This window comes from Diaporthe citri (genome assembly GCF_014595645.1).
Source record: "Diaporthe citri strain NFHF-8-4 chromosome Unknown scaffold_7, whole genome shotgun sequence".
Classification (NCBI taxonomy): domain Eukaryota; kingdom Fungi; phylum Ascomycota; class Sordariomycetes; order Diaporthales; family Diaporthaceae; genus Diaporthe; species Diaporthe citri.
In genome coordinates this window covers 1,123,125-1,135,891 of record NW_025064852.1, presented here as the reverse complement: position 1 = coordinate 1,135,891, position 12,767 = coordinate 1,123,125, and the positions used below count along the sequence as shown (strand labels likewise).

The 12,767-nt window shown below is 57.2% G+C and overlaps 3 protein-coding genes across 3 annotated transcripts; 2 read left to right on the top strand and 1 right to left on the bottom strand.

The window, feature by feature from the left end:
- Nucleotides 1-1,343: 1,343 nt before the first annotated feature.
- Nucleotides 1,344-2,618, bottom strand: INS49_013554 (uncharacterized protein; the record flags this gene model as incomplete). Its single annotated transcript, XM_043174251.1, has 1 exon — nt 1,344-2,618. The coding sequence occupies one exon, from the start codon at nt 2,616-2,618 to the stop codon at nt 1,344-1,346; it is 1,275 nt and encodes a 424-aa protein (XP_043021196.1).
- A 4,571-nt stretch (nt 2,619-7,189) lies between these two features.
- INS49_013553 (uncharacterized protein) lies at nt 7,190-9,355 on the top strand (the record flags this gene model as incomplete). The annotated part of the gene is made up of 2 exons (XM_043174250.1): nt 7,190-8,946; nt 9,016-9,355. The coding sequence occupies 2 exons, from the start codon at nt 7,190-7,192 to the stop codon at nt 9,353-9,355; spliced, it is 2,097 nt and encodes a 698-aa protein (XP_043021195.1).
- A 1,946-nt stretch (nt 9,356-11,301) lies between these two features.
- On the top strand, nt 11,302-12,038 carry INS49_013552 (uncharacterized protein; the record flags this gene model as incomplete). Its single annotated transcript, XM_043174249.1, has 3 exons — nt 11,302-11,478; nt 11,546-11,634; nt 11,687-12,038. The coding sequence occupies 3 exons, from the start codon at nt 11,302-11,304 to the stop codon at nt 12,036-12,038; spliced, it is 618 nt and encodes a 205-aa protein (XP_043021194.1).
- Nucleotides 12,039-12,767: the final 729 nt, after the last annotated feature.

The following is a 12,767-nucleotide window of genomic DNA, read 5'->3' as shown; positions in this document are numbered from 1 at the left end:
GCTATCTGCCGGTCTGCTTGCCTACCCACTGGTTTCACTGGCTCACAGGGTTTTCCTTCGTAGCCTGTGCTTGCCGCTTCTTCTCTTGACATCGTAGGTATGTGCTAGGGATGCATGTGCGATCGTGCCTCGGATTGCCTCGGCGGAGACAATTGATCCCAAGGCAATACTTGCGTCTTGTAGTGTCCTTCCTTTCTTCATTCTCCTCGCCTCAGGAGACAGGCTGGCTGGCTGGCTGGCTGGCTTTGCTGCCGCAGGCGGACCAGTATTCATAAAGCCTGCCACTCAATCACCGACTACCAACCACCACCGTCGCAGATCATCTCAGTGTCCCGCAAGATCATCACGTCTTTTGATCTGGAACGCGCCAGTCTTACCCTTGCGAAGCCGTGGTTTGGAGCCACTCAAATGGAGGTCTTTCATTCTTGGCCAGCCATCATGGATGGGGATCAGGGGCTGAGAGATTTTCATCCAGGGAAGAAGGACGGCCGGCCGGGAGGGGGGTGGGGGGCGGTTCTTTCGAGGGATCTCTATCTCGCGAACGAGGAGAGAGCCAAGGCTGTGTATTGATGGAGCAAGGGATTGGGAAGATTCGATGCCATTTTCTCTTAGCATTCCGGGTGCCACCCAGACCACCCACCCAGGAGCTGCATCGGCCGCATGAGAGCTACTTTGCTGTTGATCGCGACGGTGACTGCACGCGAAACAGGCGACTGCTATAGACCGCCGTGCTTAGTTCAACAACTGCCTATCGATACCTATCTTCTGCTTCTCCGCGGTGCTGAGGGGATGCCACTGGCACTAACCCAGCTCGTTACAGAGGCACGGCATATCTGACATGCTTCGATACCTTGTGCCTGACCGTCATGTTTCCCCTTTGCTGCGATGGATGTGTGTCCCCTTGTCCATTGTCCTTGGCCCATCGCAATAGCAACACGATGCTAAATGACGTGCTGTGATTCGCGGTGTCCACCACCGTGCCGAGGGGAGACGATCAGTATTTCCTGATCGGCAGAAGATCTGAAAACACGATTCGAGATGTCATGCTTTGACCAGAACTTCGGTGCCAGATTCGAGTCAAGCGCAACAGCTCCATCTATCGACTGCTCATATGTCCCATGTTGACAAACGTCCTGGTGGCAATGCCATAGGCCGATGCTCGATTAGCACTGCTGGTCGAGTGAACGGTCCTTGGACCGGTTCACAGCAGACTCAGGATAACTCCTCTGGCCACGATCACCAATGACCTCGCCCTTGCGCTGCTGAGCAGCCCGAGCCCATGTCAACCGCCCCATCGCGGAGCAGACTGCTAGTAAACTTTCAAGCACAATTCCTGCCCGTGTTCACCTCCCCTGGAACTTCTCCTTCCACCCACCCTTCTCGAACAGCCAGAGCGCCTCGATGGCATACGACCTGCTTCCCCTGTGTCCCTGACCCTCGGGTACCTCAGCCGCCTCGAGCAGGCTCTCAATGACCTTGGCCTCCTGGGCCGTCCGCCACAAGCCCTTGGCGAGGTCGCCGTCGTCGTCGCCGCCGCCCCACTCGCCCTGGCCCAGCCTGAACAGTATCCTGCCCAGGGTCTGGAAAGCGACACACCGCTGGGCGGGGACGGCGCTCCGCGCGAGGATGCCCAGCTCGCCGATCGTGTAGCCCGCGGCCTCGGGGGCCTGGCCGTGGTGGTGCAGGCCCTTGGTCACGGGGATCGCCCTGCTCGTCGAGGGGGCCAGCAGGCGGCCCTTGAAGTCGAAGCGCAGGGCGGCGATGGACAGCGACGACTGGCCCGGGTAGTAGGGAGACTCCTGGTCGGCGACGGAGCCCGGGGTCGGGATCGGGGCCATCCAGGCCAGCTTCGTGGGGTCGGCGGGCAGGTTGGGGAAGTACTTGGAGTGCAGCGTCTCGAGGAAGTCTGGGTCGGACGGGTCGAGGTCGGGCAGGGGCTTTGGGTGGGGGAAGTGCGTGGTGTTTGCGGCGAAGGTGTCGGCGGATGCGGACGAAGGTGTTGGTTGTGGTGGGGGCTCGGAGCTTGGGTCGAAGAGGTCGGAGGGTGGTTCTGGTGGCGGCGCGTCTTCGTCGAAGCGCACTGTCTTCTTTGGCTTGTTCTCTTTGTGTTCGGGGGCAGTCGTGTCTTCTACCACGATCGCGGGGGCTTCCTCGCGTTTCGGGGGCTCTGTCGTGTTGGCATCTGAGCCTGTGGGCTCGTCAAACGGCGAGGGCCCGCTCGGCTCGTCGAGGTTGGCCCTCCTGAGTAGCATTTGGACTATGCTAGGGTCTAGGCGGTTCAAAAGCTCTTGTCGCTCCTCTTCTATCTGCTCTGGCGACATGGATGCCAGGAGGTCCCTATTTTCCCGGTCGATCGCAGCTTGCTCCATCGTTGAGCCCGGCCGAGCCGGTTGGGGAGTTTGCGCCGGGACTGCCGGGGCCGGCCGTGTCGATGTTGTTGGGGCATCTTGAGGTTCGTGAGCACTGGCGTCGGCGCCCTGGCGTTGCTTCTTGAAAGCTGATACTCTTGTGCGCTTCTTGTGCTCGGGAAAGCCGGTGGTGGTGGACTTTGGCTGGGGGAAGCTGGGCGGCTTAACGGCGCCGACGTCCTTCTCTTTAATGTCGAGGGAGAAGTCCATGGTTTCGGACGACGTGGATGGAGATGAGGATTTGAATCAAGGCCAAAACAAGAGGAAAATCTGTGGCTTGTACCACCTGCAGAACATTTGTCAGCCTGCTGTACGCAGGACGTAGACACATGTAGGTAGGTAGATGGATTAGATAGCCTCGTCGGATCTTTGCTCCAGACTTTTTTTTTTGGAGCTCGCCGACCCCATCCATCTTCCACTGTCACCCCCGCAACTCGCGCCAAGCCACTTCGGGCACCTCCCCTTCCCTCAGCCTAACTTTGTTTGGGGGGTTTAAGGTTTCTCTGAACGTGTCAGTGGGACAGCCGGGACAGGCCACTTGCATTAGCGTCGATCACTCCATTTTCCCTGGTCTCACTGAGAAGCCCTGAGGGAGCATGCACCGCCTACACAGTAACAATCTGAAAAAAAATACCCCAACTGCACCATTGTCTTGTCAGGCCACCGGCTGCCGGCCATGCAGCTGGAGAACCCACGCCTCTGTCCGGCCGTTTCAATCCGACCTGATGACAAGTATAGCCTGAAACCTGCAACTCTTCTCTTGCGTCCACACGTTGAAGGGATTCGCACAGGGACAGAGGCAACAGATGCTGCGGATGTTCAGATTCAGGCAGAGTCTTGAAACTTGAATGTGTGCGAACACGAAGACAGGAGGATGAAGACATTTCCACCGTCACATTCAGCTCAGTGGCACATGTACACCCCCCTACCAATGCATCCTGGACTCCGGAGTCTGAGGGAGGCGATGGTACCAGACCAAGCCAAACCCGCATCTAACCCAGCTCAGACCCCAAATGTCGGTCTGTCACATCTCCGTGCTATCCCATTGCTGTAGAGCTCTGAGATGATCCGCCTGGTTTCTGTTTCAGATCATCAGTCAGTTGTCTCTCCCCGACGGTCAGGGTGGTGCCATGACAATGGCTCCAAATGACTGCAGCAGACGGTACGGAATTGGCGGAGATATTTTCCGCCCAGGGCACAACTTTTGTCGCGAAGTGATTGCATCATGCAATGAGACAGCCTGATGCAAGACGTTCGGATGCAATTAATAAACAAGTCAGTGCAGCCTGAGATGCAGGATCGAATCTGTCGCGTCACACAGCGTGCAACTAAAAAAGAAAAATGCACCTACGAATCGTGCCACGCCCGTGTAACGGTCACGGCTGGCCCGTACTGTCCAGGCCGCCAGAACGGTGCTGGTGCGTTACCTGCACCGCCGATCGGGTTGGTCACAGACTCGGGGTAACTTTGGAGTCAGCCAGTCAGTGCATGTGCCCCCACGGATCTTGGTGAGCGTATGCTTGGCCGTGTATAGTACCGCACACGCACAAAAGCACCAAGACTTTAGTTAGATATCATGCTGCATGCGCAACCGAACGATTCCAGGGACTGGGCGGGGGGGAGGGGGGGCGGAATAGGAGCTGGTGGCCTGTGCAAGAGGCCGAGGTCATTTGAGATTAGGCCCGTGTCTACATATCGTATCTACGTTATTTATCGGGCTCCCCTCAATGGTAGATTATGTCCGTCAGTCAGTCAGCCCCTCCTCCGTCAGGGGTTCAAGATCAGATGGAGTACCTTGTAATCACCTAGGGTTCATTCTGGGCAGGTCCCTAGCTGGGCATACCGGCCGAGACGGGACAGGCTCCTAAGAAATCAAAGGAAGCAAGACAGAGTGAGAGAAAAAAAAATGGATGCGCCTACCGTACTCCTTCCACGCCCCCTGCAGCTACTGCGGTAACTTGGCAGCGCAGGCCTGACGTCGACTGCTGTGTGATGTGCCCTGTATCACCATAGGCACCCAGGCCCAGGCACCGTATGTGGAAGATGTACCACAGTAGGACGGGCAGCTCCACTCTTCGACCACCTGCGTGGTACGGCGCGGACAGGGGTAAGCTGGGCCGGCCGTGGAGGTACGAGGACACATGTACCCAAGTACCGGGGTATCTGCCCGCAGCCCAGATGCAGAGCGCAACTTGAAATGCAAGTGCGCAGGTGCACCCGCAGGCAGGCAAGACAGGTCAGGCAGGCACACACTCAACGCTCCCACTGCGGCACCCGCACCCGCATCCACAAACACGCCCACAGGAACAGGGGTCCTGCCCGGACAGGGATGCTACAGCCGCCTCGATGATTCTTCTTCCGATTGTCGACCTCTGCTTCGGCCGTCATCCAGATCAAACCCAGACCTGGAATGACTGGCTGGCTTGTACCTCGTCTACCACCTGGCAGCAGCAGCACCTAGCCGATTCCGCCCTCCCACCGCCGTGTCGGCACTTGTACACAGTACCTCCCCCTCCTCCCATCTTCTCTCTCTCTTACTGCCTGGCCTGTCTTTGCCGTGAGCACTATTTTGCGCGGATACCCCCTTCCAGATCAGGACACTTCATATACCCCACCCCCAACCCAGGTCACTCCCACTTCCACGCCCCCCTGCCTTTACTACCTTTACCTTTAAGCCACATGCCAGCAATGCTAGCCAGCCCCTAGTCTAGTTGGCTCCCGTTCCCGTCGAAGTTTCTCAATCATGTGCCCATGCCTCCTGCCATCACCCTGCCTCCCTGCCTCCCTGCCTCCCTGCCACGGCCATGACCACCACCTACCCACGGGCTAGGGTAGCCCTCGTGTCTCCTTGTCCTGTCGGAGGCTGGATCTGGCATCTGCTTGGACTGTGCTGAGGGCGGTTGCCGGCTGGCAATGCAACCACCTCGCCAAACAAGTGAAGTGTTCGCGCACACATCAGACGAATAGACTAATAATAAATGGTGCATGGGTTGGATGGACGGTCGGCCGGTTGGCGATGATGGAGCGGGTGAGTGACGGTCCATTGTCATGGTGTTGGTGGTGGTGGTGGTGGTGGTCCATGCTCGCTTGCCGGCCATCTGCGTGTTCTGTCGGGCCCTGCGCGTGCATCAATCTGCATCTGGTGCATCTCCCTCAATCAGACTCCGGGCGATGCTGTTGCTTGTCGCATCTCGGTCCTGGGCCTGGTGTTTTATTCACTTCGTCCTGGTCCTGTCCCGATCCCACACCGTTGGGTTGGTCCTCTCGCCAGTTCATGCCCACCCAGAGCTCAGCCAGCCCTTGGTGGTTCTGCGTGTGACTGTGATGGATCCCATACAGTTCAAGTCACTATCCCGACCGTCCCATCCCATCCCATCATCCCCTTCCCCTTGGTGGTCGTGGTGGTTTGCTGCCTTCCTCACTCCGTCTGCCCTCTGCCGCCTTCTTCTTCTTCCCTCGTCCTGGTCCCCATCTCCATCCCCATCCATCCATCCCCCTTTGGCCCGTCCTTCCGAACAGCTGGGCGTCCCCATTCCCACTCTCACTCTCCCGTTCCTGTTGTGATCCTCCCACCCCCCACCCTCTCACTCCCCGTCTCTTCCCTCCTCGTGCCCATCTCCCTCTTCTCCAGTCTCTCTAGTCTTGTTTGCCCTGGTGGTTTGGGTCTGGTCTGGTCCGGTCCGGTCTGGCTTTGCATTGCCCTTCTTGCCTTGCCGTGCCCTCGCCTTGCCTTGGCTTGGCTTGCCCTGGGCCTGCCCTGCACCTGCTCTGGTGTGGTTTGGCTTTAACTCGCGTTTAATAACATTTTCTCGTTCGTTGCCTCTATCCCGACTCTGTCTGATGGTGGCCAGGGCCCCGATTTTCCCCTGCCCTTTTGATCCCTCCCAAAAATCCAATTTGATGTTCCCGACCAAAACGTAACCATCTCCAATCTCGTACCAACACCCTCTGCCCGCCCGCATTTCCAGTTTCCTCATCCTCTCCCGCTTTCTACACACAACACCTCACCACCGCCCTTTGGTGTTGAACACACAAATCCATCCAAAACCACCCTGCGCCATCCGATCGACCCTTCAAAAAGACAATCATTTTGTGCCTCTCAATTCCCTCATTTCTTTTCTGACCTCCATTCTCGCATTTGACCCCTGTTTGGCGCCTTTTTTGCCGCTGCAAGAGTCGTGCATCCGCTCCGGAACGTGTCCATAATCCGGCGGCTGTGTTTTGTGAGGTTATTCAGACTGTCCCTTCTCCACCGCCCGCTAGCCAAGCCTAGCCGACAACCGCGCGACACACACACACACAGCTCCCGCCTCACCCAGTCCCGGCGCACCTGGTCACCGCCTAACACCCCACCCCGCCACCCACACCCTAGAATATCGTCACTGCTGTTAGCGACTGTACTCAACGCCATTATTTCCCATTTTGGCCGACTTCTGCCAAAGGAAATATTGATTGTTGCCATTGACCTGCAAGGCAATATTTCAATTGCTATTGCACCCAACTATTGTCAAGCAGCAGACAGCACAGCAGGGTAGCGTACGACAACCAGTATCCCCGTGCTTGCGTCGGTCTTTCCTTGTACTATTCTAAAAAAAAGGACACGCCGACCACCTCTGGCAGACACAATAGAATTCACCTTCTATCAACACCACACAACACAACTCAACACACCTTGCAGGAGATATCGACAGACCTCCCGGCTCAGTCAGCAGAACAGAGAGAGGCTTTAGGCAATTTTCTTCCCCAGTTGAAGGCGGCTGCCCAAACCTTGGAAGGCACATATGGCATTGCAAGGTCGCGGTGCGATGAGCTCCTCACCCACTTCTCTCTCGTCACCACCAGCAAGCTCCATCAGCAACCCATCCTCACCCTCCCGCCTCAACGTGGGCAGGGCCAACATCGAGATGGACGAGATTGTCGTCGACACAGCATCAGGGCCTCGGTTTGGGGTGGTGGCCCCAGCACAGCCCCCTCCGCCCGATGTGCCGCTGACCGCCGCCGGCCTGCCAAGAAAGAAGCCCGGTCGAAAGCCCGGCAGCACCGTCAAGCCAAAGGTCAACCCTGATGGCACGCCAATCGCTGAGGCCCCAAAGGTTCGAAAGCCACGGAAGCCTAGAGATCCCAACGCCCCGCCCATCCAGCGAAAGCGCAAGATCGCCGCCACCCAGGAGGTTGCCGAGCCAGAGCAGCCCTCTACCCTCTCGAGCGGCTCTGCGTCGCACCAGCCCCAGCAGACGACTGAGGCCAGTCCGATGCGCATGGATGTGGACTCACGCCCAGCAGCAGCGGCCACGCCCAGCAGCGGCAACACCCCCAACCAGCAGTCCAACCCAGCAAAGGTCCCAAAGCGCGAGGGTCCTTCTTTCATGTCCTCCCTGCTGAACCGCGACTCTCCCCCGCCACTCCCTGCCCCTCCTGCCCCAGTGCGCATGGCCTTTGACCCAGTGCGGTCCTCCAGCTACGACCCTGTCCGGGAGACAATGGTCACCCGCGACCCCTATGGAACTTCTGCCCTGGCTTCTCCTCGCGGTCCTTCTCAAATGACCAACCGCGCCAGCGCATCGCCGTCAATTTCAAGCTTGATTGATGCACCACCACAATCTTCTGCTTCCAAGGTCGTCTCGCCCACACAGGCTCACTCCTCTTTCCACACCACTGCGCAGGGCCGGTTCCAGGACCCCTCCTCCCTACCGCCCTCGCCATCCAATCAAGTGCGCAAGGACCCCCCGCCCTTGTCCGGTCCAGCTCCCAAGTCGTCTACAATCGAGATCAAGAAGCCTGGCCCACCTCCCATGCCTCAGCCTCCCAAGGCAACCGAGCCATTCAAGCCCACCGCGCCAGCCAGCTCTGGAATGCCAGCCCCCAGCACCATGCCCGCTCCATCCAAGAAGCTCGCGACCGTCGCCGCCCAGACTCGCAAGGAAAAGAAGCCTGTGTCTTCTACATCTTCCTCCCCCAAGATGGGCAGCCTCAAGAACGCACTGCCTGATGTTGCTCCCCTCCCTGGCACCTCAAATGACCGGTCCATCCTCGACTTTGGAAAGGTTGCGCCGGGAGAGGAGGAAGCCCCCTCGATCATCTTGCACATCCCGCTTAACGGCGAGGGCAACAAGTACGTCAACTTCATGCGCCTGGCCGAGAGCAAGTACGGCTGGGATGCGCTGCACCCCCGCGAGGCAGCCAACCGTGACCGCAAGGCCCGCATCGCCGCCGCCTCTGCCGCCTTGGAAAGGCAGCAATCCGGTCGCGATTCCGCCGAGGAGGAGGACCCGGAGTTCAATGCGAGCGAGGACGAGAACAGTAATATTGAGATGGGTGGCATGGGTAACAACGGCGGCCTGACGAGTGGTGCTGACGCTGCTGCGCCCGAGAAGCCAAAGCGCAAGAAGCGCAACTGGCGTGAGGACGAGTACGATCGCGGCGACGATTTCGTGGACGATTCGGAGCTTTTGTGGGAGGAGCAGGCCGCAGCTGTCCAGGACGGATTCTTCGTGTACAGCGGTCCTTTGGTGCAAGAGCTTCCAAAGGCTCCTGAGCGGTATGTCACCGTGCAATTGTCCCTCAAATCTATTCGATCCTGCGGTTTTACTGACTTTTCGTGTCACAGCGAGGGACCTGCCAAGCGAGGTCGCGGACGCGGCGGCGGCCCTGGATCCCGCGGAGGACGAGGACGCGGCGAGGGTGGCAGAGGACGTGGCGGTGGACCCGGATCCCGCGGCGGCACCACAACACGCAAGCCTCGAATCACCAAGGCCGAGAAGCAGCAGCTGGACCGCGAGAAGGCCGAGCGCGAGCAGAAGGCACAGCAGCTGGCGGCATCCAAGTCGAACACCAGCACCAACGGCAACTCGGCTGGATCTTACGGCCTCTTGGCTGGGCTGGTCGGACCCAATGCCTCTGTGCCTTCACTCTCGGCTGGGCTCGGTGCAGGTATCATGAACTCGTAGGACGGGTTGAACAGGAACCTGCCTTTGACTTAGGAGCAGGGCGAGAACGAGAAATGAAGGAAGGGAAGTGAACACCGTGGGCCTTCGGTGTATTCAACAGGAAGCACAGCAAAATTTCTCTCGGGACTCATCGAGCACACGAGACCGACGGCCGACAACCAAACCCACTTCTGGACCACGGACTCGAGCATGCACAACATTCGAGTCAAATACAGGATTATTGTGATAATACGGGGAAGGTGACAAAACAAAGACGAGGAGAGTCTAAAGGAACGCGTAACTAGAGGCAGGAGGCGTTTTGGTCATTCGGTTTGGAACGAATGGCAGTTGTATTTTCCCAGGCTTTTGGAGGGGTAGTGTGCGTGCATTTTTGGGAGGGGAAGGTAAATCGTCTGCATAGGTCGGTTGGTGGTCGAAGGCGTTTCTGGAACTTTGGCTGGCAGCATTTCTTTGGAATCGCCATGCAAGAGGGAGGGGAAGGGGGAAGGTCAGTAGGTGTTGGTTCTTTTTCAACTGAGGACTACCGGTAATGAGTCGTCATGTTTATTACTACCTATCTTCGTACCCTTCCGCACAGATCGGTGGGTACGAAAGGTAACCTACCATGAGGTTTGCTCGGTCTGCTTGTTGTGTTTTGCTGGGCTCGGCTCCGTTGGCTGGGCATGGGCCATAACATAGATTCATCATCCACCAGATGTTCATTCTGAGGAATATGCATGTGTCTGATCATTGTATCTATGCGTGTCGAAGTAGAGGCCGTCAGTATTGTACTTATGTTATTCATCCGTGGACGAGGGAGGGAATGCCTGACTGCTCTTATCGAGCTCCCGAGGTCATTTGTGACGTGCCTTCGACGGGTCGTCCTGATGCTTGGTCCATTCTTTATATACTTCCCACAGCCACGGTCTCGCCGAAGGTGTCTGTCTTGGGAAGTGTCGCCCGCGGAAACCGGAGCTGGCTGTGCATGTCAAGGTCTACGCGTGCATTGAGGCTTGTTCAGCATTGAGGCTCGTTCAAGGTTCAAACCTTAATCGTTGGCAATGCTTGTGTTGTTTGGAATCAGGGGTGGGCGGTGCAGCTCAGTCGGAAATAGGATACGCAACCCGAGTTGGGGTACCCAATATAGACAATACGCAAGCACGATTCCCGTCGTGTATAGATCCCCCAGTGGAGTCTAGGATCGTGCCGAACGCCCGTTCTGACATTCGCCGCAAGTGTGTAACCAAGGCCCGGCCGCCCACGGTTCCCGTCGTCCAAACTGCCGCGACCATGTGGGCCAGAAATCGGATTACAGGCAGGAAATGCGCCTCCCCCCCCCCTACGGCGACTCAGTCAAGGACTGCTGGTCCAAGGGCGCATCGAACAGAGACGGAGACGGGTGGTCCCGTTGGACTGACGCTCGAGTCCTGTGCTGTCAATTCCAATTCTCCCACAGACTGGATTGAACTACTCTATCCGCTTCTTGGACATCGAAGTGCAGGCACAATCATCAAATTCGTACTATTTACCAGTGATAGAAAGAGGCAACCAAACACACGAGCCACAGCCTTGGAAGCTCGACGATCGCGCAGAATAGATACTGGTCGTCGTAGGAGCCCAATTTGTTTCCACCCGTCGTATTAACATGTCCAGGGCAAGTGAGAGCTGCGTTCGGCGCCTCGATGCCCCCCCTCGAGCCACCACGCCGAAGCCTCGTACGACATCCCCTCCGTTCTTCTTGGCCTGCCTCTGGAAGGAGCCAAAGCACTCGTGCGTATCTCGAACACGGCAGTCCAAAGAGGACTCCCGCAACGGCAGAAGTCCCCGGGCAAGACTACACTGCGGAGAGAATCTCAGAGGAGCTGTCAGAATCCTGTTCACTCACTCCCCCGCTCAACTACACCCTGCGAGACAAGAAACTGCGCATAGCTATATTCTGTTGCTTCATCGTGTTGGACTGCGCCGTCATGCCGATTGGGCTTTACTTTGTCCTGTGGTACGACGTTGGGCCAGGGAGCGAGGAGACGCATGCACTGAGCGCCAACACCGTCCTGAGTATCGTTACAGCAGCGATAGGTGGCAGCAGCATTCTCGAGTACTTACTCAGGGCTTGGAAGTTATGGAAAAAAGGAGGTGATTGCCGGGTAGGTTGGCGGTTCGGATTCCCCAGGCTCGCCTCCACGAGACGAGCTCGCTGACATCCGGAAACAGGTCATTGCGGCTCGGGGCCGATGGTATTTTGACTGGTCCCACTGGTGGTTTGGGTTGTGCTTGCTCGTAGTCGCAGCGGAGCTTGTCATGTGAGTCGTACCCTATTCCATGCGCAGGCGATGCGTCGCTAATTCGAAGTAGGGGGACTGCCCTGGACGAACATAACATACAGCTGCTCTCCTTGCCATTAGCGTCTGTCCAGGCCGTGTTTGGGACGGTGCTGCTGCTTACAGACCTTCTTCATCTCTTCGCAGTACCGGCACCTGTACGCATCTCATCAGTGCCCAGAGGCGCCGAGGTTCCTCCTGGCATCTACCCACTTATCGAGGATAGCTGTGCGGTAGACGGCGCGGGGACGACGGAATTTCCTAAGTCGCTGGAGCGCCGGTGCAAGGCAAGCCCGATTTTCCGGCACCATGCTGCGGCATTCGGGCCTCTTCTGGGCCCTGGGGGCCCTAGCATCTGCGGCCGGGACCATGTATTTGGTCTTTGACATCGGCGATACTGACGTGGGGTACACCATCGGTTGGACGGTGCCGTTTGTCTGGGCGGGCATCTGGTTGCTTATAACAATACGTTACGTGCAGTATATGTTGAGAAAGGAGCTGCGGCAGTGGGTTGGAGAAGTGATCTTGCTAAACGCGGTCTCATGACGGTCGTATCAGTGTACCTACGTATGTAGCCAAAAAATACAAGAGGATCGTAAGACTAGCTGCCTATATCCCATATACAGTCGAACGATGATGATATTTTGCCCCCTTACATGGCAAATTCGTGGCCTGTATTTATGTAGCTCACTGATCGGGTAATTATGACCCGGCCGAATTCTAAATTAGCTTTCAACATTTGAAGTCATGAATAGCTGACATCTTATCAACGTCTGCAACTACCAGTATGCTACCGAGAAGATTCCAGCGTCCCGTCCTTTAAGCCACCTTAAGGTCAGATTTCAGTACGACGTGTGCCCACTGCCTACATATACGGGGATTATTTACTGTGGCAGCTGCTGTTTTCCAAGTTGTTGGGCCTAGCGATTATCCCAACTTGGATAAACCCATCTGGAGACACCCTTATTACTAGAAATAACTGCATTAGATAGCACTGAACAGAGACGTAGCGATCTGGTGGTCATCCATTGCATTAAATTGGTAGTGGGCGGTGCATGCAGCGGGCCCAGATCGACGTGGACAAGGCTCGGCACCCGCGGATTTCGAAGCAAAAG